We start from the raw sequence: 26,702 nt of genomic DNA, 5'->3' as shown, positions 1-26,702 counted from the left end.
CAGCTGAGTGCAGACCAGCAGCACTGTAAAAAAAAGACACCTGCTCAACATAATGCAGGGTGTTTCCTTTAGGCTGGGTCGTTGTGGGGATCAAATGAGATGCAAATCATTATCCTCCAAAATAAACATTCAGGGTGGGAAAGCTACTGTACAAAAATAAAATTTAGAGAACCAGGTACAAGCAGCATCACAGAAGTCAAGGAAAAAGAAAATGTCCAGGAGGAGGGAGTGGTCATCGGTGTCCAAGGCTGCTGAAAGATGAAGAATGAAGACTGAAAGAAAGCCATCTGATTTCACAAGTAGGAGCTCATCCGTGACCTTTGCTAGTCTCTATAACATTCCATTGGGGCGATTAAGTACTGCCCAAGCAGGAATCATTGATAACCTCGGCTAAAACCGTTTGAATAGTGTGGTGGGGCCTGCCAAACTGCAAGGGGCTGTGAAAGGAGTGGGTGCTGGAAAAGTAGAGGCAAGGAATGTAGATGACTCTAAAAGTTTAGCAGTTTAAGGAAGGGAAAATGGGATGATAGTTTAGAGGTGTGGCAGGCTCAGGAGAAAGTTGCTTTTAGGATAGAGAGACCTAATTATGTCTGAAGGCAGTGGGAAAGACTAAATAAAGAGTGAGACTGAAAATGAAAAAGAAAGGCACGATGAATGGGGCAAATTCCTGCAAGAGATGGGAAGGGATAAGTTCAAGGGCACAACCAGAGAAAGACAGCTATCATCCCCACCTCCCTTCCCCAGGCTAAATTCAACAAACCCACTTCCTTCAACATGGATTTCAGCCCCTTTACCATCCTAGTTGCCCTCTTCCTGAAATGCTCTGATTTGTCAATGTTCCTCTTAAAATGGAACACCTCCATGACCTGAGAGACAGCTTAGAAAAATGTGGTATATGAATGTAGTGGGAAACTGCTGAACTGGAAGAAATGACAGACATAAGGAATTCAGAGCAATCCAAGGGGATGTGAAGTCAATAGAGGGGAGCTGGCAAAGGCAGACCCCTGCCCTGACAGCTATGGACCTCAGACCACAGATGTTGAGTAGTCCAGGACTACAGAAGTCCAAGGCTGCCTCTGGTGCTGAAAGCGGCCATGCTACGGGCCAGTTTGGCAGACCTATATATCTTTGTTACCAGAGAGGAGTCACTAAACTGAGGAATGAAAGTGATGCCAAAGCAAAAGGCATCAATCCAACTCAATCTGATCCAAGGAGGCACCCAAGCTGGACAGAGGCATGTCATTGATGGCCTCCCTAACCCAGAGAGCCATGGGATGGCTGTCTCTTTGGAGCTGGATGTGACATTTGTATGAACATGGCCTAAGATCACATTAGGTTTTTAGACGCATTGCTGCTTCACACTGAGATAACCACTAACTAAAATCCTTAAGTCTTTTCTGTATTTGTACAGTTAATTTCTTGAACCTAAATACAGGGCTTTTTGCCTTTTCCTCCAGGGCCCCAGGCCTCCACGCTACTTCTTGGCTCTCTGTTCTCTGCAACCCCTAATCTATAACCATCTCCACCCCACCTGAAACATACTCTGCCTTTGGCTTCTCTGGCCTTACCTTTCCTGCGCCCGGGCCCAGGGCTGGGCCTTCAAGACACCTCCTGGGTATCTCTCTAACATGGGGGTACCTTCCCCCCATTTCTCATGTATGATACTCCCTCAATAGGATATAAGCTCCTTGAGGAGCTGCTTTGTCTTTCTCTAAATCCCCAGGACAGACAATCAACTGACATGTATGTACCAGGCACTGTGCTAGGTTCTGGGGATACAAGTACAAAGGAAACAATCCCTAACCACAAAAAATTCAAAGACATTCTAATGAGGAGACAAGTAGTTATAAAAACATTTACCTATGCAGCATAAATGGGAAGTCAATACGTGTGTGTGTATATATATATGTGGGTGGGTGTGTATGTATGTATGTATGTATGTATATACACACATGTAATAGATGTACATAGTTACTTTATATACACATGGAAAAGGAGGGCACTATCACTTGAGGGGAGGGGGGAAACAGCAAACAGTTCCTGGAGATAATGGTGCCTTAGGTGTATTTTAAAGGAAAAGAGGGACTCTATGAAGTGGAGGTAGGAGGGAGTTCATTCCAGGTCCAGAGGATGCCCAGTGCAAAGCCATGGAGGCAGGAAATGGCACGGGGTGAGGGAAGAACAGAGAAAAGCTCTGTTTGGCTGGCTGGAAAAATGCAGAAGTGCAAGTAAGGTCCAAGGAGGCTAGAAAAAGCTTGCGGCCAGGTTTGGAAGGGCTTGAAAGGCTAAGCCAAAGAGGTTTTCTTTTACCCCAGAGACCCTAAGAAGTCAATGGAGTTGAGTGAGTAGTCAGATGTATGCCTAAGGAAATTTCCACAGGAGGCAGCCATGTGGAGGTTGGCCTGGAGTAGGTAGTAAGCCCTTAATAAAAGCCATCTATGCATCCATAGACACATTCATATGTATGTATAGAATATATATGGAATATTGTTTGGCCTACTATTCAATCTAGGCCATTAAGATATTTATATGTTCTTGTAAAGTAGAGTACATCAGGGCAACATGACTTACTACTTCTGGTATCTACTGGTCCTATGACCTTGGCCAAGCCATGTGGCCTCTCCCAGCCCCTGGGTAACTCTGCAGACCTCCCTCTACCAATGAAATCACAGGTCTTCCCCCAAACCCAATGCAGATGACACCAAACAGTCCCTCCCTTCCTCTTTCCTTCCTCCCTTTGTGTCATCCACAAAGTAAACCCAAGGCCTCTACAGGAGGGGTCAGAGGATTCTTTAGCACTTCCAGGAGAACCACCTTGAAGTTGCTTTAATTCTGAGTTTCAAACAGACATTAGCCTAGAGATGGCCTGTGACATATTCAATCTAATTTTGCTTTTCTGGGTGTGGGCGGGCAGAAGAAATGGGGGAAAGCAGAATAGCATACCAACAGATGGGAAACTAAAGTCAAAGGCCCACAATTAGCTAAAGGATGAGCTGCTCCTTTCAGTCTGTAGAAGCCAGCCTCAGGCGAGTCAGCCTGGTTACAGCAATCAGAAATGAGGGGGTTCTTTTCAAACCAGTGCTCCAGACAGTCAAGAGCCACAGAGACGTAGCTGAAAACAGAAACAGGTGCTTCCAGAAGCCAAAGAGTCTTGGCATTCACTGGGGAGAAATGATGATTAACTAGGCATTAGTCTTTTCCATCCACACATGCACAGAGACACAGATGTCACTGCCAAGCAAGGCCTGACAAGACAACTGCCCTCAGACACCAAGGACAGAGCTACAGAGGCCACTCAACAGGGTGGGCCCCATGGACTCCATGGGCCCCAAGGCCCGTTACTTATGTCTGCACATGTACACATCTCAATGACTGGGCAAGCAGATGGATACGTACCGACTCAGCCTGGTAAGAAAGCACCTTAAACAGGTCCTTGTTCACGTTGACCTTTCGCACATCCTCATCAAAGTTGCCATGATTGTCCTCCAGTAATTCAGCACACAATTTCTCCAGATGCTAGAAAACAAACCCCAGACAAATGCAGGATGAGCCCCTTCACAGGTAGGCCTAAAAACAGCCTGCAGCAAACTAAGCATTGGGCACTTTACCTTCTGGGCAGTGTCAAGAAAGCCGTCTGCCAGAGTGGCCTTGCCAACATCAACCCAGCCTTTCCCGGTTTTCATTGTCATCTGGAAGAGAGAAGGTAGACATGCTTGAAAACATTCGCCACCATAACTTCCTCAAACTGGTTCTTGATCTTGTGACTAAGTCTTGGGGAAATATTTAATCTTCTGATTTCTGGGAAATAGCATAAGTATCCAGCTACATTCAGGCTACTGTCTGTGGAAAAGAAGATAAAGAACAGATGGCTGTTATACAGCATTTATCACATTGTTATTATAAGACAGCATTTATTGGTGGAGTCCTGTACGTTGATGAAATCACAATGATTTCTCCTCTCAGCGATGGCTACAGGGCTGGGATAGAAACAGTTCTGGTGGTTTAGGGAGCGCTGCTATTCCCAAGTCTCCTGAGTTTGGGGTCTTGGGCTGTCTCCATCAAAGTATGCAGGGAAATGGTGTCCAGGCTGAATCTCCCTACAGTTGCTTTCTGGGAACATGGCTGTAGGCACAGAGTTTGTTGCTGTTCCCAAGGTTTTTGGGCTCAGGGTCCTGGGCTGTTTCTGTCAGGATCTGAGGGAAGCTGGTAGTCAAGGGGGTAGTGGTGGTTTGATTGGCCTGGCACATGCTGCCTCCTGTCTGTCCCTCGGGGAACCTAGCTGTTTCAGCTAGGCTTGCCTACTTGCCTTATGGGTGGTGGTTGGTTGGCAGTTGGTAGGGTTGGCTGGCCCTTCTCCACAGGTGTTTGCCTCCCCAAATGATGGCTGTGAGAACTGGGCTAGCACAGAGATTAGAAAAGGTCATGGATGACCTCCTTCCATTTTAAGGGTGAGAAAACTGAGGCACAGTGAGGTGATGTGTTCCCCAGAGTCACAGAATTAGTAAGTATCTGAGGTGGGATTTGAACCCAGGTTCTCCTGACTCCAAATTCAGTGCCCTAGCCACTGTATCATGTTGCCTCTCCTTCTTCACAGCTCCATTTCCACAGTATCTTTCCCAGCCTGCCCCTTCTCTTACCCAAAACTGAGTTAAGGTCTTCATTGCCTCCTGCCTGAACTATTACAGCAGCCTCTCCATTGCTCTCCCTGCCTGAAGACTCTCTCCTTGGCAGCAGATCCTCTACTCAGTTGTCAGGGATAGTCTTCTAAAAGCCCGATCTGAGCAGGCCAGTCCCCTACTCAACGGCCCCTGAGCAACACTGAGATTCAACCCCAAACTCCTTTGTCTTTACAGCTTGATTTTAACCCACCTTTCAGAGGCTGATTCTCCATCACCCCTTCGGGTGCTCTGCCTACCATTTAGCTAACCTGACCTTCTGACCATGCCTCTCACACACAACTTCATTTCCCATCTCTTGGCCTTTCTGCAGACTTTCCCCCATGCCTGGAGTGTACTCCCTTCTTGCTTCTACCTCTTTAATCCCTCACCCTGGCTTCCTCCATGACTTACCTCAGATGCATGAGGTTGTTCCTGATCTACTGACTATTCAACATGTTGAACTGGATGTCCCATAGAAATCTTATACTCATCATCTTTCCCCCCAAACCTTCCCCTCTTCCTAGCTTCTCTATTACTGGTGAGGGTCCCACCATCCCCCCAGTCCCTCCAGCTCACAAGCTAGGTGTCATCCTCCACTACACGCTTTCACACCTCAACCCCAATTTCATCTTCAAAATCTCTCTTGTAAAGGCCACCATCCCAATGGAGGCCCTCATCACATCATACCTAAACTAGCTCAGTAGCTCTCTGGTAGGTTGGCCTGCTTCAAGTCTTTCCTTCCTCCAAATCCATCCTCCATCCAGAGATCAAGTGCTCTTCCTCAGGTACAGATCTATGTCACTCTTCCACCCAATAAACTCAGTGGCTCCCTACTGCCTCCAGGCTCAAATACAAACTCCTCAGTTTGATAGTCAGGAGTCACTCCACTCCCCTCCCCCACCTTTCCTGCCTTCTTACACCTTCACTCTCTCTGCCACATACTCTGCAATCCAATGATATGGCCCCCTAGCTGTTTCTCACAAGACACTCCATTCCATTCTTGGAATTCCCTCTCTCCATCTCTGCCTCCTTCAAGTCTCAGCTAAAACTCTGCCTTCTAAAAAGAAGCCTTTGTCTATCCTCAATGTCAGTGCCTGCCCCGAGGTTATCTCCAATTAACTTTGTATAGATACCTTGTTCATACAAAGCTATTTGCATTTTGTCTCCCTCATTAGATTATGAACTCCTTGAGGGCAGAGAATGTATTTTTGTTTTCCTTTGTATTCTCTCTGTTGTGCCTGGCACATAGTAGGTGCTGAATAACTCACTGACTCACTAAGCTTGACTGATCCTTTTGCTCTCGCCCTCAGCCACTGGTGCCTGTTCACAGCAATTTAGACTTCTCCAAATCAAGTGACTGACTCAAAGAAAGACTCCATTACTGGGCTTACTAGAAAGCTACTGATAAGAAGAAAGTTGCTACATACTGCAAAACATTTATTAGCAGCACTTTTTGTAATAGCTAAGAATTGGAAAGAAAGTAGATATTCATCGACCAGGGCACATGCGCCATCATAGAATATGAATGTGCTGTAAGAAAGGATGCAGGTGAGGAATCCAGAGAAGTGCGAGGAGATTCACCTAAACCGATGCAAAGCCTAGAACACAATACACGCAGTAACTACAACAACGTCAATGGAAAGAACAGTAACACATCAAAAAAATCCCAAGTGAGTGCAGCAAGATTAGATAGAGCAAGTGCAGCTCAAATGATAAGACCTACCCTCTGAGGAGATGGGAGGTCTGTGGCTTTTTAGCATAGATTTTCAGCATTTTTCAATGTACTGATTGGTTATGCAGATTTTTTTCTCTTTCTGTCTTTAAAAAATGCTATTTGTTCTACAGGATGAATCTCTGGGAGAGGGAAGGAAGACTGGGAAAAATTATGATGATGAATAAACAAAAGGCATCAATTAGTTTGGGACTAGAATAGAAGTTTTTCACTTTGTTAGTGCCATGGTCCCCTCTGGCAGAAGCCTATGACCCTTCTCAGAATCATGTGTTTAGACATACATGGTAGAATACATATGGTTACAAAGGAAACCAATTGTGCTGGAATCAATTAGCAAAGTATTTTTTTAAAAAACAGGTTCACAAACCCCAGGCTAAAATGTCTGAAGTAGGTCCCTTGGAGCACAAACTCAGATTTTCAGGCCTCCCCCGCCTATGTAGGACTTACCAAAATCTGTCTTTGAATGGATTCTTTGACAGGAGACTTGCCATCAAACGTAAATACCAGCTTGCAAGCAACATGACATACTGCAAAATATCAATTACATACACATAAACATACAATATTCTTCTTTGCTACGCATTTATAACAAGCAATTGTGAGGAAGGAAACAAAGCCAGGTGTGTAGCTAGTGACTGGTCAAAGTGAGCATTTCAACCATGCCATCAGTCTTCTCATTCAGAGGGAAAAGACCCCCTTGGAACCAAAGGCTGACTGAGGGTTGAAGACTGCGTCTGGCCACCAGGCAGGGTTCGATCTTCCCAGAACATACTTATGCTCTTATTTTGGATTACACACTATTTAAAAGTTATGGAAAATAAAACCCAGACCCAAGAAATCATTTTGGACATTTTCCCCTTTGAGATCTCAAACAGAAACAGAAATATTTCATTCCAGGTTGTAATCACAGTCTGTTTCTTCATAATATACATCTAAAGTCCTTCACTAGCCCCTGGGAAGCCTCAAGTCAAGTGCCGTTATCTTCAAGAAAGCCTTTTCTCTATTTAGTCTCTTTGCATTTGAAGTTCAGTGTTGTGGCTAGAGTACTACTACAAGCCTGGAAGGCCTGGACACTTACTAGCAGAGTGGCCTGGACCAGTCACTCCACCTCTCGGGGTTCTGACCCTTCAGAGGTTCCTTTCTAAGACAGCATGGTATCCTGGCAGTCAAGTGCAGATGCCATTCTGCCAATTCCAACACGAGTCCCAAGTAATACTATTGGGAAAAGAAACAGACTGATTGACCCTGCTGAAATGATGGAGCAACTGCGGCAGAGAGAACTTACGATCTATATACACCCAAGGGTGGTGTCTGCCATTTGGGAGCCTCAGGTTCTGCACCTGCCACTTGGTATCTCCCACAGAGAACCAAGGTGACAACTTGGAAAAATACTCTGGCTTAAGAGCTTAACTGAAAGCTGCCTTACACTGGGCAAGAATGTCTGAGAACGTGGGAGGATGAATCATCTCTGCTCTGCTTAACCAGTTAGTCCCTCAGGTGGCAGGAGCTGAAAACTCTGAGAATGTTAAGGTCTCCACTCTTTTGCAAATGAAAGAGGCAGCATGCCAGGTTTGGGGAAATGCGTGTGCAACCCGAAAAAGAGATAAGGTCATGTTCCTGAAAAATGCGTTGGTACAGTAATCTTCCCACTGACATCCATTTGAACTTTCAGGAAGAGGTTTCCTTTCTATTCTCCAAGGCTCCAACTGCTGAAATTCCTTCATCACTGTTGAGTTTACAAAGTACTTTAATGGACACTCTTTCCTTTGGCCCTCCCAACAATTCTAGGAGGCAGATCCTACAGGTATCTCCATTCTACAGATTGGAAAAATGAGACTCAGAAAGGCTGCCCAACATGGTACTCTTGAGTGTGGCACCCTAGCCATTCCACTGCCACTCTGGATCATATCTACGTCCCATCCAGGACCAGGCTCTCTGCATTATCTCTGTTCACTCTCTCTAAACATGAATACATTTCCCTTATCATCAAAAAAAAAAAATCAAGTGAAACTGCTGCCCCATCAGCCACCATCTTATGTCTCCCATTCTCGTCACTTCCCAACTACTGGCTGCTTCCATTTCCTCCCCACCCATTCAAGTCTTTCCCACCCTTCTACTTTGGGCTCCCATTCTCAGCACCCTATTGAAGCCCATGCTCTCAAAAGTTCCTCATGCCCAGGACACCCAATCCAGTAGCCCTTTCTCGTTTCTTCTCGTCTTCTCTGCCACCATTCCCCATGGTAGATCACTTCTTTGAAACAAGGCCTCCCCTGGCCTCCCTGACAGGAAGCCTGCCTTTCTGATTAAGCACAGTGACCTGGTCAAGGAAATTCCCCAACCTAAAAGCAACGGAGGCTCCCCATTTGGAAAGCAGCACTGACAAACATGCAGACCAGGTACACTCTGAGGTTCTCTTCACAGGAGTCAAGTATGACAAGTCATGAGGTTAAATTTATCCCAACAGCAAGATCCCCTCTTTTGTCTTACTGGCCGCCACAGCTAATCCAGTGTGAGCCCAAAGCTCCTCAGCAGGGACAGAGGTTGACTTCCCTTGGAGACTCTATGAAGTGGGAACTGCCCAGCAGCCCAGGCAGTGCATTATGAGGGAAGGTTTTCTTTTATATGAAGCAAAATGTGCTTTTCTGCAGCTCCTTTCTACTGCTCCTAGCTGCCCTCTGTTCCCCAGGGGAGCCCTTCAAAGACTAGAAAGCATATTCCCACCTCCACCGTGCTGCGCTCCCCTGCAAGCCTTTCCTTCTTCTCCTGGGGGGAGTTCAACGTTCCCAATTCCTTCGAGTCATTTTCACATGATATGGACTCAAAGCCTTTTGACACCCTGGTCATACCCCTTTGTATGCGCTTCAATTTATCACTGTCCTTCCTAGACTGGACACACTATTCCACATGGGAACTGACCAGAACAGAGGACAGGGGAAGTGTTACCATGATCATTTCTAGATTTTGGTTCCTTTTTTAGCCTTACTCATGGAATCTAGAGCCAGAAGCCCTTAGAGATCATCTGATCCAATCCCCTCATTTTACAGTTGAAGGAAATGGAGATCTAGTAACTTGTCCAAGGTCATATAGATAGTGAGTAGCCTACCTGGGATAGGGCCCCAAAGCCTCAGCCTCCCAAATCCAGTACTTGTTGTATTCCACCAAGCTCTTATGGCAGCTAAGAATGGATGAATTCTTCTGGCTACCATATTCCACAGTTGACTCATCTTGAGTTTAGAATACACTCAAACCCCCAGCTCTTTTTCATTCAAACATCTAATCAGGATTCCCCCAGTTTGTGACTGCCAGGCTGACTTGTTATCCCAAAGTCCATCTTTCTTGATCTCTCAGAAGATGTTGACACTAGTGGCCACTCTCCTTCTACCCATTGCTGGATCCTCTTTTTTCTCTCCTTAGCTTCAGAGAAAACAAATGCCCTCACTTCTTCTCCTGTCCTCTAAGCGTCTCTTTTCCACCTCCTCTGCTTGCTTCTCCCCTTCTCCAGGATCCCCCAAAAAGGGAGTTCCCAAGGGTCTTTCTTTGGCCTTCTTTTTGCTGTACACTCTCTCCCTCATCAATCTTATTCACTCCTATGGCTTCAACAACCCAGTCTGTAAATGATTTGCAAATCTAAATATTCAACCTTGACCGCCAACCTTCTGAGCTCCAGACCCACACAGCCACCTATATCTTTCACTAATGGTCAGACTCAACATGTTCCAAACTAAGAGTGACCCTTAAATCTACTTCTGCTTCGACTTTCTGTTGGTGGAGGTCCCACCATTCGTGCTCACTCTTCTACAGTTTCTCATGTTCATGGCCTTGTAGTTTTATCTTTAATTCTTCTTTCCTTTGCAGCTCTCCTATCTAAACGATGACCAGTATGCTGTCAATTCCCCCTCCAGCGCCTGTCCCCTCCTCTCCCATCCCAACGCCACCATCATAACACACAGTGTTATCACCACCCATGCAAACTGTTGTAATAATAATTTCCTGATAGATCTTTGAGTGTCTGTTACTCTGGCCCCACTCTAGTCCTCCCATCTTACCACTGCATTAATACCATTTCTTACGCAGAGAAAGATGAATTTCACTCCTCTACTCAAAAATCTTATGCAGCTCCCTATTTTCTGTTGAGTAGAATTCAATCATCTCTTCTGGGCATTCTCAGTCTTCCCCAAGTTGGGACCTTTTCAGCCTCATCTCTTGCTTCTCCCTTCCATGCCATGCTCCAGCCAAACTGGACAGTGCTCTGTCCCCTGGATGGGAACTATAGATTACCACCTTTCCACCTGTGCTCAAGCTGTTCTTATCCTTTTAATGTCACCCTAAATGCTACCTGATCTTCCCTTCTAGTTGATAACTACCTCTCCTCCTCACCTGGCACTCTATCATATTATGTTTTATATATATAATCTATCTATTATGTTTTAACAGAATGATTTGGACCCTCATCATGCCACCACACCAGAACCTAGTTGAGGGTTCTGCACAGTAAACATTTGATTTGGGTGTAAATGATGTCTCTTCCCAAACTAGCCTATTTTAAAAGTCTATTTAACCTGCACTGTCACTGAAGTATTATTTTTTAAAAATCAGTGTTGCAAATATGATATTTTAGCAACAATATGGGTTAAATCTGTCTTTCTGTAGATTAGCCTCAGAATTGAACAATCATTTATAATATTGTTTCTAGGCAAATCCTAAAAGCCCTACTTATATGTGAAGGCTTTTTGTTTGGAGAAAAATGTTCCAAGTTCCAAATAAGTGACTTTCCAAACTTTTGGAACTCAATCCCTTTAAGTTGAGGCCTACTTATGTTATCCCCCATAACACCTAGTCTGCAGAATGCCAGGAAATGATGCACAAGGAGCCCTTGCCAAGCTGTGTGAACAAAGCCAGTGTTCGTTCCGTTCCTTGATATCTCGAAGATATTTACATAAGTTGCTCCCACAAAAAGAGGCTCTGAATTAGCTTACATGATGAGACGTGGCCAAAACATTAATTTGTTTTATTTATTGGTACTTTTCTGCTATAAAAGAGGATTTGGGGAGGGGGGGCGCTGAGAAAGTGATAGAAATGTAAAGAAAAGAGCATCAACAAAACATCTTTCCAACTTCTGAGGATTTTTATTAACTCCCATACTAAGAACCCAGGCTATGAGGAAGACAGATGCCAACTCCTGCCTGGAAGAGATGGAAAAGAGCCATTCTTTAAACCTTCTTAGAGAACGTGGAGCCCAAGAGCACAGCTGCTACTGCTGGCCTCAAGCTCAAGCACACTGACCTCTACGTGCTCACAACGATCAAAGACTCAGAGTCAGAAGGGAACCTTAGGAATCACTGAGTCAAATCCATACAAGGCTCCTCAGCTAGGCAGTCAGTAACACACCTAATTCAACGTTCTCCTCCCTCCTTGCCACTGCCTCTCAAAAGCTTGAAGCTTTGTACAGACTTGAGTTGAGGCTTGCTTTGTCATTAATTAGTCTGTGTTTCCAAGGCATGGCAAAGGTAGAACCCAGTCGTGACCATGTGCATAGTTCAGCAGGGTATTGGAGCTTTGTCTTAATGGACACTTTACAGTAAAGTAGGGTCATGGGGACTATAGAATAAGGGCCACCTGACTTACACACTGCCAGGAGAGTGACTTAACATGCCCTTGTCCGTTTACCTTTATTAGGACAATCTTCCTTTCCAGAAGCCATATGTTGGCCATCACACAGGACTAGATTTCAGCCATCTCGGGCAGATGAAAGCTATGCTATTTTTAGCATCATCTGACTAAGGAGCATCTACAACTACATCCTTAGCAACCTATAACATTAGTGGAGCAAGTCTCCCCAGCAGGTAAATCTGCCTCATGCTGCAGTTTCTGCTCCTAGTGGGAAGAAAATTGCTAAAAGAGCCTTTAGAACTGAAGGCTGTGATTAAGCCTCCATTCCGCTTTCTCTTCTTCAAGGCAAATAATGTTTCCTCAAGGCTCTTTGTTCTCCCACCCTTTCATCATTTTGTGGCTCTCCACCGACAGTTTTTTATGCATACGCCTGGTAACCTTTTTATCAACAAGTGACTACTGACTTTAGTTTCATATCTCACTGTGTACAAGGATAATCAACAAAGAAGGACCAACACAGGAAGAGTTTACTTATTGTGAAACTAGTGCTCAGTTTTTCCTTATAAATCTCCTATTTTAAAATGGCCCCAAACTGGCTTAGGATCATATAGGTTGAGTTGGAAGGGACCTTTAGGGTCACCTGGTCCAATCCCTTCAGTTTACAGATGCAGAACCTGAGGCCCAGGGAGGAAGTAAGTTAACCAAGGTCACACAGCTAGTAAGTGGCGAAAGTCAACTTTAAATCCAGGCCCTTTGACTCCCAATCCACAATCCTTCCCACTATACCAAGCTGTCTCCCCATCTGGACCTTAAAAAATGTATGTCCTCCAATGCCCAATAAGAGGACTTTACATCCTGTAAGCCAGGCAACGTGTACTTACATTTAACTTTTTGTTCAGCAGTGATTAACAATCCTACTCTTCTACTCACTGCCCAGTTCCACAGGTTCACTGCAAGTATTTCAGTCTGATAAAAGAGAGAGAGATGGCCTTCACCAATCAACATTGTGCTTGGGTGCCTCTATTTGAAGAGCTAAGCATGTTTTCTTACCAGTGTGTTCAAGGCCCTCCATAAGCCAGTTCTAAACTCCTCATGAGGCAGCCTTTGCTTAGCCTGGGCCCCTCCCACTGTCTCCTGAATGCACGATGGTCATTGGACTATGCCCTCACTTGGAGGGGATTCTCCAATGGCCCAACATCAAGTATAACCTCTTTCATGAGACCGCCTGTGCCTGAGCTAAGCCAGGTAGCTTTGTCTCTTTTAACTCCTAACGAGCATCTCCCATACCACTCAGTGCTTCATGACCCAGAATTAACTCTTACCACATCTTTGCCTATGCTAAGGACTGCTATTTACATTGCTCTAACAGCTTGGGCCTTTTTTGGTATGTTCAGAACTAAACAAATTGTTTTGAAGTTTGTGTCATTTTCCCCAGTTTGACTGGAGTACTTTATTTTTTCCAATTACATGTAAATATAGTTTTCAACATTCGTTTCTGGAAGATTTTGAGTTACAAATTTTTCTCCCTTTCCCTCTCCCTCCCCAAGATGGCACACAATCTGGTATAGATTATACATGTACAATCATGTTAAACATATTTCCACATTAGTCATGTTGTGAAAGAAGAATCAGAACAAAAAGGAAAAACCATAAGAAAGAAAAAGCAAAAAAAAGAAAAGAAAATAGTCTGTCTCGATCTGCATTCAGACTCCATAGTTCCTTCTCTGGATGTGGACAGCATTTTTCATCACAAATCTTTTGGAACTGTCTTGGAAGAAACAATCGCTGAGAAGATTAAGTCTTTTGTAGCTGATCATCACACACTGTGGCTGTTACTGTGTACAATGTTCTCCTGGTTCTGCTCACTTCACTCAGCATCAGTTCATGTAAGTCTTTCCAGGTTTTTCTGGAATCCACCTGCTCGTCATTTCTTATGGCACAATAGTATTCCATTACATTTGTATAGCACAGCTTGTTCAGCCATTCCCCACTTTGATAGGCATTCCTTGATTTCCTGTTCTTGGCCACCACAAAAAATAGCTGCTAGAAATACTTTTGTACCTGTGGATCCTTTTCCCTTTCTAACGATCTCTTTGGGATACAGACCTGGTAGCAGTACTGCTGAATCAAAGAGTTTGCACAGTTTTGTTTTGGCCACACTTTCAACAAAGGCTCCCTCTCTCCGACTGCTCTTGTGATGATGACCCAATAAGCAGGATTCAGAAGTGTTTGGATGGCTGGCCTCAAAGAATGACTTCTAATGGTTCAATGTCAATGCAGCAAAAAGTTTGTAATGGAGGACTTAGCCCTGGGCTGCTTCACATTTTCTCAGTGATTTGGACAGTGTGCCTTCAAGTAGAAGCTAACTGTTCCTTTGTCAGAGATTTGGTCACTAAGACTCTTTTCAAACATTGGATTTTGCAATTGTGGCACATGAGTTATTCCCAGGGGAGTTAGGAAAGGGAGAACCAAATGGAAGGACTCACAAGTTTAACAATTAAAGCAGTCCAAAAATGGAACACTGAGTCATGAGACAGTGAGTTCCCTGTCATTGAAATGGTTCAAGAAATGGTGGGGGTAAGTCAATGGGTTGAACTCAGTGCTTTGGAGAGCTCCCTCTTGATTCTGTAAAGCAGAAACCAGAGGTTACACTCTGGTCTGAGATATCACCAGTGGGATCCAATATGGTACGGTCTTGCCTAAATCTCTGAGGATCCTCTGGACGTCAATCAACAAGCATTTATTAATTACATACTGTACCAGGCAAGGTGCTAGAGATCAGGCTAGAGTCTAGAGTCTGCCATACATATGTATAAAAGATATAAAATTCAAGCCCAAAGGGCTCTAAAAGCATGCATACCCTTTGACCCAGCAATACCACTTCTAGGGCTGCATCCCAAAGAGATCATAAAAATGGGAAAGGGTCCCTTATGTACAAAAATATTTATAGCAGCTCTCTTTGTGGTGGCCAAGAACTGGAAATCAAGGGGATGCCCATCAATTGGAGAATGGCTGAACAAATTATGGTATGTGAATATAATGGAATACTATTGTACTATAAGAAATGATGAACAGGAAGACTTCAGAAAAACCTGGAAAAACTTATATGAACTGATGCTGAGTGAAAGGAGCAGAAGCAGGAGAACATTATACACAGTAACAGCCAGTGTTCGAGGACTGACTTTGATAGACTTAGTTCTTCTCAGCAATGCAAGGACCAAAAACAATTCCAAAGGACTCATGATAGAAAACACCATCCACATCCAGAGAAAGAACTATGGAGTCAATGCAGAGCAAATCAAATTATTTCCTTTCTCATGGTTCCTCCCATTCATTCTAATTCTTCTATATAACATGACTAATGTGAAAATATGTTTAACAGAAATGTATATGTAGAGCCTATATCAGATTACATGCCGTCTTGGGGAGGGGAAGGAGGGAGGGGGAGAAAATTTAAAACTTATGGAAGTGAATGTTGAAAACTAAAAATAAACTAAAAAAATTTTTTTTAAGATATAAAGTTCTTAGTAAACCACAAAGCATTATATATGAAAATGCCACAATTAGAATTGTTTATAAAAGCCATGATAGATGTAAGGTTGTGTTGTAGGTGAAGAGGGGATTAAATATAAGAGAAGCACCCCTTTGTCTGACAAACTCACCTTGGAATGGCTGTGGCTCAGTCTACCACCTATGCCCACCTCCATCCCACTCACACGGCACGCGATCCAATGATGACTAACCACTGTAGTGGTGACTACGTGATTTGTTTTCACCAGACACAAAGTTAATACTCATTGACAGCAAATTTCCCTAGGGAACAAACGCTTTCAATATATCAAGGAAAAAATGTGGTCAGAGTGACGTAAGCAGCTTTAAGAAGAATCCTATCTTCCTCACGATATTTCAGAGAGCAAAAAAACATGTGGGAACTGCTGAGTGCTTTGCACTTAGAGGCGCAGTCATCACAGCGCCCACCAGCATTAGCCTCCACTAAGAGCTGAGAAGAGCAGCTTCTTGACAAAAATAACCCCTCCAACCCAATTCCAGAAACACTAACTAAGCAGTCAATCAATCAATATACATTTATTAAATACCCATGTGCCAGGCACAGCGCTAAAGGCTGGGGACACAAAGACAGGTAAAAGGCAGTTCCTGCCCTCAAGGAGCCTGTCCTATCCAAGCTACCATGTGCAAACACGCGACATCGAGGAGCAACGAGATAAACCAACGACTGGAAGGCCCTGGCACTAAAGGGGATTGGCAAATGTTTCTTGAAGAAGGAAGGAATTCATCTGGGATTTGAATGAAGCCAGGAAGTGGAGATAAGGAGGGAGAACATGATTAGCCAGTGAAAATGAACAGAGCCAGGGGAGGAAGAATAGCAAGAAAACCAATGTCACCGAACCGAAGAGGACACGGGGTGGGGGGGAGTGATATGTAAGAAGACTGGGGGGGGGGGGGTAAAGATACAAAGGGCTTTGAATGCCATACCAAGGATTTTATATTTGATCCTGGAGGTGATCTGAATCTTCTGCACTTTAGTGAAGGGGAAAGGGAGGGAAGAAGTATTTATTAAGCACTTACTGTGTGCCTGCACTGTGCTTAGTGCTTTACAAATATGATCTCATTTGATCCTCACAACAAGCCTGGGAGGTAAGGGGCTGCTACTATGCCCATGTTACAGATGAAGAAATTGAGGCAGATAAGGTTGAGTGACTTGCCTAAGGTCACACCACTATTACTAGTGTCTAACATCTTGAACTCAAGTCTATCCACTGAGAAGGTGGGTGACATGGTCAGATATGTACTTTAGAAAGATGATTTTGACAGCTGAATGAAGGATGGAGTGGAGTGGGCAGGCAGCTAGTACACTAGTCCAGGCATGAGGAAGTGACAGTGGCAGAGGAGAGACAGGGGTTTATAGGAGAGATGTTACAAAGGCAAAATTGACAGGGCTTGGATTCAGAGGATGAGAGTGAGGAGATGGGAATGGAACCTAGGTCTCAAGCAACTGGAAGGATATAATAAGAAAGGTAAGAAGAGGGGAAGTTGGGAGGGGGAGGAAATGATGTCGGTTTCAGACGTGTTGATTTTAACGTGTATGTGAGAAATTCAGTTTGAGATATCCAATGGTCCATAGGAGGTGTGAGATAACAGGAAGTGAGCCTAGAGGTCAGGGTTAGATAAGGAAATTTGAGAATCATTACCTAGGGGCTGCTACATGGCACAGTGGATGACCTGGCAGACACCTGCACTTGGTGAGGTGAAACAGAGAAATAATGTTCTAGGTATAGAACTGTGTGTGTGCGTGTGTGTGTGTGTGTGTGTGTGTGTGTGTGTGTGTGTGTGTGGTAGATACCCGCACTTGGTGAGGTGAAACAGAGAAATAATGTTCTAGGTATAGAACAGTGTGTGTGTGTGTGTGTGTGTGTGTGTGTGTGCGTGTGCGTGTGTGTGTGTGTGTGTGTGTGTGTGTGTGACACAAAAATGGGAGATGGAATGCTGAATTTAGAGAACAGCCCAGTTTGGTAAAGTCGTAAAGTAGAATTGTACACAATGAGTTTGGAGAGGTACATGGGAGTCAAATTTATGGAGGGGGCCTCAAACACTAGGATTTTAGTTTCTCCTAAAGACAACAGAGAGCTACTGAAGATTTTTAGGTAAGGGAGTGTCATGGTCAGGATATATTGGAAATATTAATTTGACAATTATACAGAAGATAGCTTGGAAAGGGAAGATTGGAGGCACGAAGACAAGTTAGGAGGTTAGTACAATAGTCCAGGTGAGACGAAAGGAGGGTCCAAACAAAAGCAGTGCCTGAACAAGTAGAAAAAAAGGAACAGATGTGAGAAATGTGCAGGTAGGAGCAACAGACCTCAGCAAGTGACTGGCTGTGGGGAAATGAGGGAGAGGGACATGACTGGGAGAATGATGGTGCTCTCACCACTCTCAACATTCAAGGCATTGTTTCCAAACCGAGGCCCAAGCCACAGAAGTTCCCCAGCTCTTCCTCATTCTTAGCAAGTAAATGTTATTTCACCTTGAATATTCTTCTATTTCAAGTTTCTTCATGTGTACTAAGAGGGAGCAAGAGCAGATGCTCCTTTGTTCTCAATGGTTACTGCAAGACTGAACAGCCCCCAAAGAGTTGCAGAAATGGAAACTAATGGCTGGCTTCATTTAAGTTACAAGAAAATTCTCTAATCCTAATCCTGCCTGCCCCTGGAAAAAACAAAGATCAGGAGCTAGAGAAACTTTTTTTTTAATTTTAATTAATTTATTTTTCGTTTTCAACATTCATTTCCACAAAATTTTGATTTTCAAATTTTCTCCCCTAGAGAAATTTTTAATAGCATTTTCCACTATCCAGAAATTTTCAGTTTGGGTAACAAGACAGTTTCTGAAAAATAATAAAATAAAAATTCTACTGATGTCCCATTAGGCATGAGAACTGTGCACCGAGATGTGTTTCATGTGTCTTCTCATCAAAGACGGTTATGAACTCCTTTGTCATGTCTACTCTAGCCAGAAAAGTAGATCCCCAAACCCCAAGTGTAAACAAGTGTTATGCCTCTACCTGGGCTTTCTGTGTATCGATCAAAGTCTCTTTCTCCACATTTGCCACTTCCCTGTAGAGTCTGTCAATAGAGTCAGGCACATATGATAGATCCTCTTCCGTTTGGATCAGTTTTTCAACAAGCTCTGAAACAAAGACAGATGAGACAGATATGCAGAGAATTCAACTCACTATCTAAGAGAGACCAGTCGAATCCTATTCAAAACAAGAAACAAACCAATTTACAATACTTTTTCACTTTCTTTGGCTTAATGGCAAAAAGAAACTTCCTTTTTTCACAGGAGGAACTTTAAATACTTCTTGGAGTCAAAAGGAATTTTAAAAAATGTTCTTTTTAGCGAAAATCCAAGCAAACTGTATTTATAAATTCTTACCTGCCAGTTATTTTGTTTCTAAAAAACATTTTTTCTTTATTCTCACAAAATAAAATGTATTGACTTGAATAATGTTCTTCATGCCTGAGCTCAAAGCTACAAAACCGTAGTTGGCTAATGTCTTCAGATTGGATGAGATTATGTATTCAAAGCACTTTGCAAACTTTAAAGTGGGGATGCTCGGGCCTCCAGTCAAGAAGACCTGAGTTCAAATCCAGTCTCAACTGGGACTGAAGTGAGTGGAACCAAGAGAACGTCTTCCACAGTAATAACAACACCGCGTGATAATCAGCTATGGTAGGGTTAGCTCTTCTAGGCAACACAATGATCCAGGACAGTTCCAAGAGCCTCAGGAGGGAAAATGCCGTCCACATCCAGAGAAAGGACTCTGGAGTCTGAATGCAGACCAAAGCAGACTATTTTCTTTTTTGTTTGTTTGTTTTCTTTCTTTCTTGTGGTTTTTTAAATTTTTTCTAATTTTTTTCACAACATGACTAATGTGGAAATGTGTTTAACATGATGGTCCATGTATAACCTATACCAGACTGCTCGCTGTCTTGGGGAGGGGGAGAACTCAAAATCTTCCAAAAATGAGTGTTAAAAACTATCTTTACATATAATTGGAAAAAAATAAAATACTACTACTACTAAAAAAAAAAGGAACTTCTTAGCTGGGTAGCCCTGTGTAATTCACTTCACTGCTATCTGCCTCAATTTCCTCAACTACGAAATAAGGGTAATAATACATCTATCGCCTAGGGTTGGGGGCATGAAATGAGATGTCTTTAAAGCACTTAACACAGTCTCTGTCACAGACTAAGCATTTAATAAATGTAATCACCTGTTATTAATACTATCACCTCTATTATTAAACAACTGGACAGTGTAGCCTGTTCGAAAGAGCCTGGGCTTGAGTCCCAGCTCTGCAGTTAACTGGCTGTGCTACTTTGGGCCAGCTCTGGAAATGAGATATCAAACATTCTAGGGCTCTACAAAAATATTTCATGGAAGTTCTTGCCTATGACCCAAAAGAAGTCAAAATGCATACCAATATTTTTGACATGTCATTTACACTGTCTCTGAAGTTCAAGTCTGCTTTAGAGGAAACTGTCATATGCTCAATGAGCTACTGGATGAAGCAGTTACTGAGTCTGGATGGAAGATACCATGATTTTTGCACAGCCAAAGCTCCAGGTCTCCCCTCCTTCCTGAATTCACCTAGGCTTCCACACTCCTCTCAGCCAACCATGCTATCAGAAGGCAGCTCTTTGCTTGTACTCATGTAACATTAGCCTTTACTGCCTCAGTGTCTCTACCTAGAGGCAATTTTCCCAGATACCAAAAGAGTCAGAAAAAAGTCACCCATGTCAAATACTGGGAAGCACTCACAGCTATGACGCTTTCATAAATGAATTCAACACACATTTCTTCGGTGCCTAGTATGTGCAAGGCATGGTCCTAGGTGCTGGGGATCCAAAGAGAGAGAACATGCTCTCTCCCCAGAAGAGGCTGCTTCCAGTCTGGTCAAGGGCAGAGGACCTTCACACAGAGTTCCACTTCATAAGAGGAGCAGAGTCCCCACATGGAGCTTGGAGGGTATAGAGAAAGCAGACATCACACCTGACTCGAAGGAGCAGGGGAGACACCACAGAAAACATGGCATACTTGCTGAATCTTGAAGAATAAACTGGCCTACATGCACACTGAGGCCCTTCCCACCTAAAGGCGCTAAAATTTGGTGAATGGGTATGATTTCAAAAGGTGGAATTGGGAATGCAGGCCTGGCTAGCAACACAAACAAAAGGGATACAGCCAGGCAAGTACTAGGAGCCAACATGGCCACCAGATTATGTGGTCCCAGCAAGCCATTTGTTTTCTTCCTTTAATAGTGTTTTACTGTATATTAAGGTTGAGCCAGTGTTCTTAAATACAAGGCTCTGTCTCTGTGGATGATGAAAATCAATTATATACTTCACCTGGTACACAGAAGATGCATACACAGAATAAAAGATGTTTTTGTGTACGTAAGAGAGTTATGAGTATATAAGAGATACTGGTGAGCTCATCTTCCTTGTAACTCATTTTTAGGAGCTGCTGTCATTTTAATGGGAATAGGGCATCACGTATGTTGCCAGAAATCTACATTGTCAGATAACTTATTTTTACAGTCAATAAACTCTTTACACTTCCCCCTAAAAAATCCGGGGTGCTGACCATTATAGCATCCCTAGTGAGCTCTCCACTATAAGGAGCCAAGTCTGACTATCCACTCACCAACTCCACATCAACAAACCTTCCCAAAAACCTAGCAGAAAGGAAACTAAGCTCTTTCTCAAGTCCTATGGCCTATCTAATGGAAGAATCCTCACACCAGGTCTACCTTGTGCTCCACTGGCCTTGGTTATGAAGAGCTTACCTTGACTACAAATTCTGTGTCTCTGTCTTCCACAGCTGATGGGGATGTACAAGGTTCACCAATCAACTGAGTCTCCCAATTGGGAACACTTGATGAAATTACAGGATGTAATGGAAAGATAAGAAAGTCAATGGGATGGAAGGGTACACATTTTCAGATTTTTGAGAAGATTCATCTGGTTCTTGGTGATAATAAAGGGAAAGGCAAAAAATAGCCTGTCACCCTCGCTGCACTGAGACTGTCACAAGAGCAAGAGATTTCTCAAGAACTAAATTCTCTCCCCATGGAAGGCTCTATTCTTGACAGATTCAGTAGGACTGACTTGCTTCTTATGTAGGCCATAGGGAGCTGGCTGATCTTCAGGTGTCTTCATGCAATAGTCGATGCACCGTTGCAAGGTATGAATGGGCTACTAAGAGTCAAAGTCTCTGTTACCTGCCACTCAACATCCTGGAATTGCATCCAACTGACTGAGGACAAAAACACTGGGGCCCAAGGAGGGGACAAGAGAGTCCCCAACTTGGCAGCACTCTCCAATGCCACTCCACTAAGACAAAGCCTCAAAGTCCATGGATTTGACAGGGATGGGGGGGAAGGGGACTCACCAGGGAACACACAGTGTGCCAGCCCTGTAGACACCATGCCTCTGGAATAAAGAGACTTCCAGGAAGCAGTGTGAGATGAGAAAATGTGTCAAGTGCCCACACTTCTCCTTCCTGCATTTCCACACATTTTCTGGCTTTGAATTCTGTCAGGCAACAACTTTGCCCCCTCAGAGGCAGATGCTCCACAGTCACCGTAGCAACAGAACAGCCCAGCCAGGAGGATTTGGCTGCTCTCCTCCTGCCCCTAAAGAAGCTTATCCTTCTTCTCTGCCTAATTACAGACATATGAGAGTCCTGCCTGGGGCGGACTCCAACGATGTCCAATGGTTGAATAAACTGGAGTATAGCAATGCAATCAAATATTACTGGATTATAAAAAATTACAAATAGGAAAAATACAAAGAAAAAATGGAAAATTATATAGATCAGAGAAATTAGAATTAAAGCAATATGATTATGACCATATAAAAAAGAACAAAATCTTTTAAATATATAATCAAAAAGAGGTCTGAAGTGGGATACAGAGCAACTAAGCTGCTAAGGCTTATGCTTTATTTTTTTCTTCTAACTATATATATAATTTCTATTTCCTGGCTTTATTTAGTATTTTATTCCTTATTTTGCTTATTCATTTGCTCATTTGTAGTAGCAGCCTAATATAGTAGAGAGTTAGGCTTGGGGTTAGGAAGGCCTAGTTCAAATCCTGCCTGTGACACTTGGTTGTGTGACTGAGCAAGTCACTTCCATTGCCTCAGGCAACTCTAGGATATATTTCAAAAGACAACTTGGTGGAGCCAACATGGCAGAAGACAGGAAGGCACCCAGCTGAACTCTCCCAAAACTCCCCTCCAAACAACTTTAAAATAACTCTACAAATAAAATTTGGGGGTACCAGAAGCAACAAGAGGTTAAAGTGAGATACTTTTCCAGCCTAAGACAACTTAGGACATAAGCAGGGGAGATCTGTGACACCAGAGTGAGCACCAACCCAGAGTGAAGTGCAGCAGCACCAGTGGTGAGGCCTTAAAGGTGACTGCAAGCAGCAGCAATTTCTTTGGGAGCTCTCAGCCCAGGGATAGTAAGTGGATCAGACAACTGGTTAGAAAGAGGTTACAGGGAAGCCTTTGCTGGTACAGTTGACTCTGATTGGCAACTCTACTGCCCATAAGCAATTCTGGGCTGCAGTTCCAGGGCAGAGAGGAACCCTTCTCATCAGTTACAAAGGAGTAGGGGCCCTGGTCAAAGTTCCAAGACAAAGAGGAGCAAAAGCGCTTGTGGCCACAGGGGACCAGGAGCCCTTCCCAGGTAAAGACCAGAATGCAAACCATGAGAGCAGTGACCATACTTCTCCCCAGATCACACCACCTTGGAAACACCAAAAATTTGCACCAAAACTAGCTCTGAAAACAGTGGCACAAAAAAAGCCTGTAGTTTGGGATAGGACCTCCCTGCCCCAAGGTGAGCAGGGTCTAACTTTAACATAAAGTTCAATAGGCTGGAAAAATAAGCAAACAACAACAAAAAAGCATTTGACTATAAAATGCTGCTACAGTGGCAGGGAAGACCAAAATATAAATTCAGAAGAAGATAACATTGTGAAAAACAACTACAAGCAAAGCCTCAAAGAAAAAGGCTAATTGGACCCAAGCCCAACAAGAATTCCTAGAACAGAGAAAAAGATAAGAGTGGTAGAGGAAAGATTGGGAAAAGAGATAAGAGTGATGCAAGAAAATTATTAACCGAGAATTAACAACTTGGTAAAAGAGGCAAAAATATTGAAGAAAATAACAACTTAAAAAACATAACTGGGTGAATGGAAAAAGAGAAAAGCTCACTGAGGAAAATAACTCCTTAAAAATTAGAATTTGGCAAGTGGAAGCTAATGACTCCATAGGACTTTAACTCAAAAGAATGAAAAAAATAGAAGGAAATGTGAAATTGTCTCATCAGAAAAATGACTGACTTGGAAAATGGATTCAGGAGAGATAATTTAAGAATTATTGTACTACCTGAAAGCCATGATCAAAAAAAGAGGCTAGACATCATATTTCAAGAAATTATACAGGAGAACTTCCCTGCTATCTTAGCTCTAGAGAGTAAAATAAAAAGAATCCATTGATCACCTCCTGAAAGAGACCCCTAAATTAAAACTCCCAAAAATATTATAGTCAAATTTCAGAACTTCAAAGTCAAGGTGAAAATATTCCAAGCAGCTAAAAAGAAACAATTTTAATATTATGTAGCCACAGTCAGGATCACATAAGATTTAACAGCTTCCACTACTGAAATCTACGTTATTAAATAACTTATTTTTATAAGCAATAATCTCTTTACATTTCCCCCCAAAAAAATCCAGGGTGCTGACCATTATAACATCCCTGGTGATCTCTCCATTGTAAGATGCCAAATCTGGCTATCCACTTACAACCTCCACATCAACAGACTTTCACAAAAAACTAGCAGAAAGGAAAGTAAGCCCCTCCTCAAGTCCTATGATCTGATGGAAGAATCCTCACACTAGATCTACCTCATACTCCATGGCCTTGGTTATGAAGAGCTTACTATATATACTAAGTCCTGATATTCTGGAAGGCAAAGGAGCTAGGATTACAATCAAGAACCCAGCAAAACTGAGCATAATCCTTCTGGGGCAAAAATGGATATTTAATGAAATAGAGAACTTTCGAGCATTCCTGATTGAAAGATCAGAGCTGAATAAAAAACCTGACTTTCAAATACAAGACTCGAGAAGCATAAAAAGGTAAACATGAAAAGAGTAATCTGGGGGTGGAGCCAAGATGGTGGAGTAGAAAGACACACATACACAGGGTCTCCCCACACAACCCATAAAATACCTGTAGAGAGGGACTCTCAACAAATTTTGGAGCAGCAGAAGTGGAGAACAACAGAGTAGAGAAGTTTTCCAGCCCAGGGTAACTTGAAAAGCCCATGGGAAACATTGGTTGCACTAGATGGGGAGTGGAGCACACAGCCCAGCCCAGACTTGGCCATGTGGCATGACTCTGGGAAGATGACACCTCAGGGTGGAATCTCCAGTCTCAGCAGCAGCAGGTCCACAGATCCCTCAACCCACAGGTGCCAAAGGTCAGTGACGGGGTTTTTTCAGCTGCCCGGGAAGGGAGAAGGGTCTTCCCATAGCTCCGGCCTCAGGCTGCAGCCCGCAGAGGCCACATCAGGCAGGTGGCAGCAATTCTCACAGCAGCCCCTACAGCAGCCCGCATCCATTGTTGGATCATAAAAACCCCTGGGGGCACTGAGGAGCTGAATATTACCCTCAGCCCTATGTAGAGGCACTGAGGGAGCTGGTCTTTGTCTCATACTGAATGGCAGCCCTGCCCATCCAGCTTATCTGAAAATCAGCCCTCAGCCCTGACTTGGCAGAACTAGAGACCAGGTGGCTGTGGAGAGGAAACTGCTAAAATTCTGGACACAAAAATCTCTTCCTGCTGCCAGATCAGTGAACATGCTTGATTGTGCCACCTTGGAGGAACTGAGATCTTACAGATTCCCAGAGTATACCCTACTCTTGACAAAGCACCCAAAAGTCAAGTAACTACTTGAGAAAATGCCCAAAAAAGGGGAAAAAAATAAGATTATAGAAGGTTACTTTCTTGGTAAACAGATATCTTCTCCTATCCTTTCAGATGAGGAAGAACAATGCTTACCATCAGGGAAAGACATAAAAGTCAAGGCTTCTGTATCCCAAACATCCAAAATAAATATTCAATGGTCTCAGGCCATGGAAGAGCTCAAAAAGGATTTTGAAAATCAAGTAAGAGAGGTGGAAGAAAAACTGGGAAGAGAAATGAGAGAGATGCAAGAAAAGTGGGTCAACACCTTGCTAAAGAAGGCCCAAAAATATGCTGAAGAGAATAATACCTTTAAAAATAGACTAACTCAATTGGCAAAAGAGGTTCAAAAAGCCAATGAGGAGAAGAATGCTTTAAAAAGCAGAATTAGCCAAATGGAAAAGGAGGGTCAAAAGCTCACTGAAGAAAATAGTTCTTTAAAAATTAGAATGGAACAGATGGAGGCTACTGACTTTATGAGAAACCAAGAAATCACAAAACAAAACCAAAAGAATGAAAAAATGGAAGATAATGTGAAATATCTCACTGGAAAAACAACTGACCTGGAAAAGAGATCCAGGAGAGACAATTTAAAAATTTTGTGACTACCTGAAAGCCATGATCAAAAAAAAGCCTGGACATCATCTTTCATGAAATTATCAAGGAAAACTGCCCTGATATTCTAGAAGTAGGGGGCAAAATCAATATTGAAAGAATCCACTGATCACCTCCTGAAAGAGACCCAAAAAGAGAAACTCCTAGGAACACTGTGGCCAAATTCCAGAGTTCCCAGGTCAAGGAGAAAATATTGTAAGCAGCTAGAAAGAAACAATTCAAGTATTGTGGAAATACAACCAGGATAACACAAGATCTAGCAGCTTCTACATTAAGGGATCAAAGGGCGTGGAATATGACATTCCAGAAGTCAAAGGAACTAGGACTAAAACCAAGAACCACCTACCACCAAAACTGAGTATCATACTTCAGGGGAAGAAATGGTCATTCAATGAAATAGAAGACTTCTAAGCATTCCTGTGGAAAAGACCAGAGCTGAATAGAAAATCTGACTTTCAAACACAAGAATCAAGAGAAGCACAAAAAGGTAAACAGGAAAGAGAAATCATAAGGGACTTACTA

At 43.2% G+C, this 26,702-nt stretch overlaps 1 protein-coding gene across 1 annotated transcript in view; it reads right to left on the bottom strand.

The window, feature by feature from the left end:
• Positions 1-26,702, bottom strand: part of TEX11 (testis expressed 11) — a 183,437-nt gene that overhangs the window by 143,399 nt on the left and 13,336 nt on the right. The window contains exons 3-7 of the mRNA XM_072627254.1: positions 18,581-18,705; positions 12,882-12,966; positions 6,838-6,917; positions 3,609-3,689; positions 3,397-3,516 (exon numbers count right to left, since the gene is read on the bottom strand). Coding sequence (XP_072483355.1) covers positions 3,397-3,516; positions 3,609-3,689; positions 6,838-6,917; positions 12,882-12,966; positions 18,581-18,705 — 491 coding nt within the window. The remainder of the gene's footprint in view (positions 1-3,396; positions 3,517-3,608; positions 3,690-6,837; positions 6,918-12,881; positions 12,967-18,580; positions 18,706-26,702) is intronic.

Source organism: Notamacropus eugenii, chromosome X (genome assembly GCF_028372415.1).
Source record: "Notamacropus eugenii isolate mMacEug1 chromosome X, mMacEug1.pri_v2, whole genome shotgun sequence".
Lineage (NCBI taxonomy): Eukaryota > Metazoa > Chordata > Mammalia > Diprotodontia > Macropodidae > Notamacropus > Notamacropus eugenii.
The sequence above is the reverse complement of the archived record's forward strand: the minus strand, read 5'-3'. Positions and strand labels throughout refer to the sequence as shown.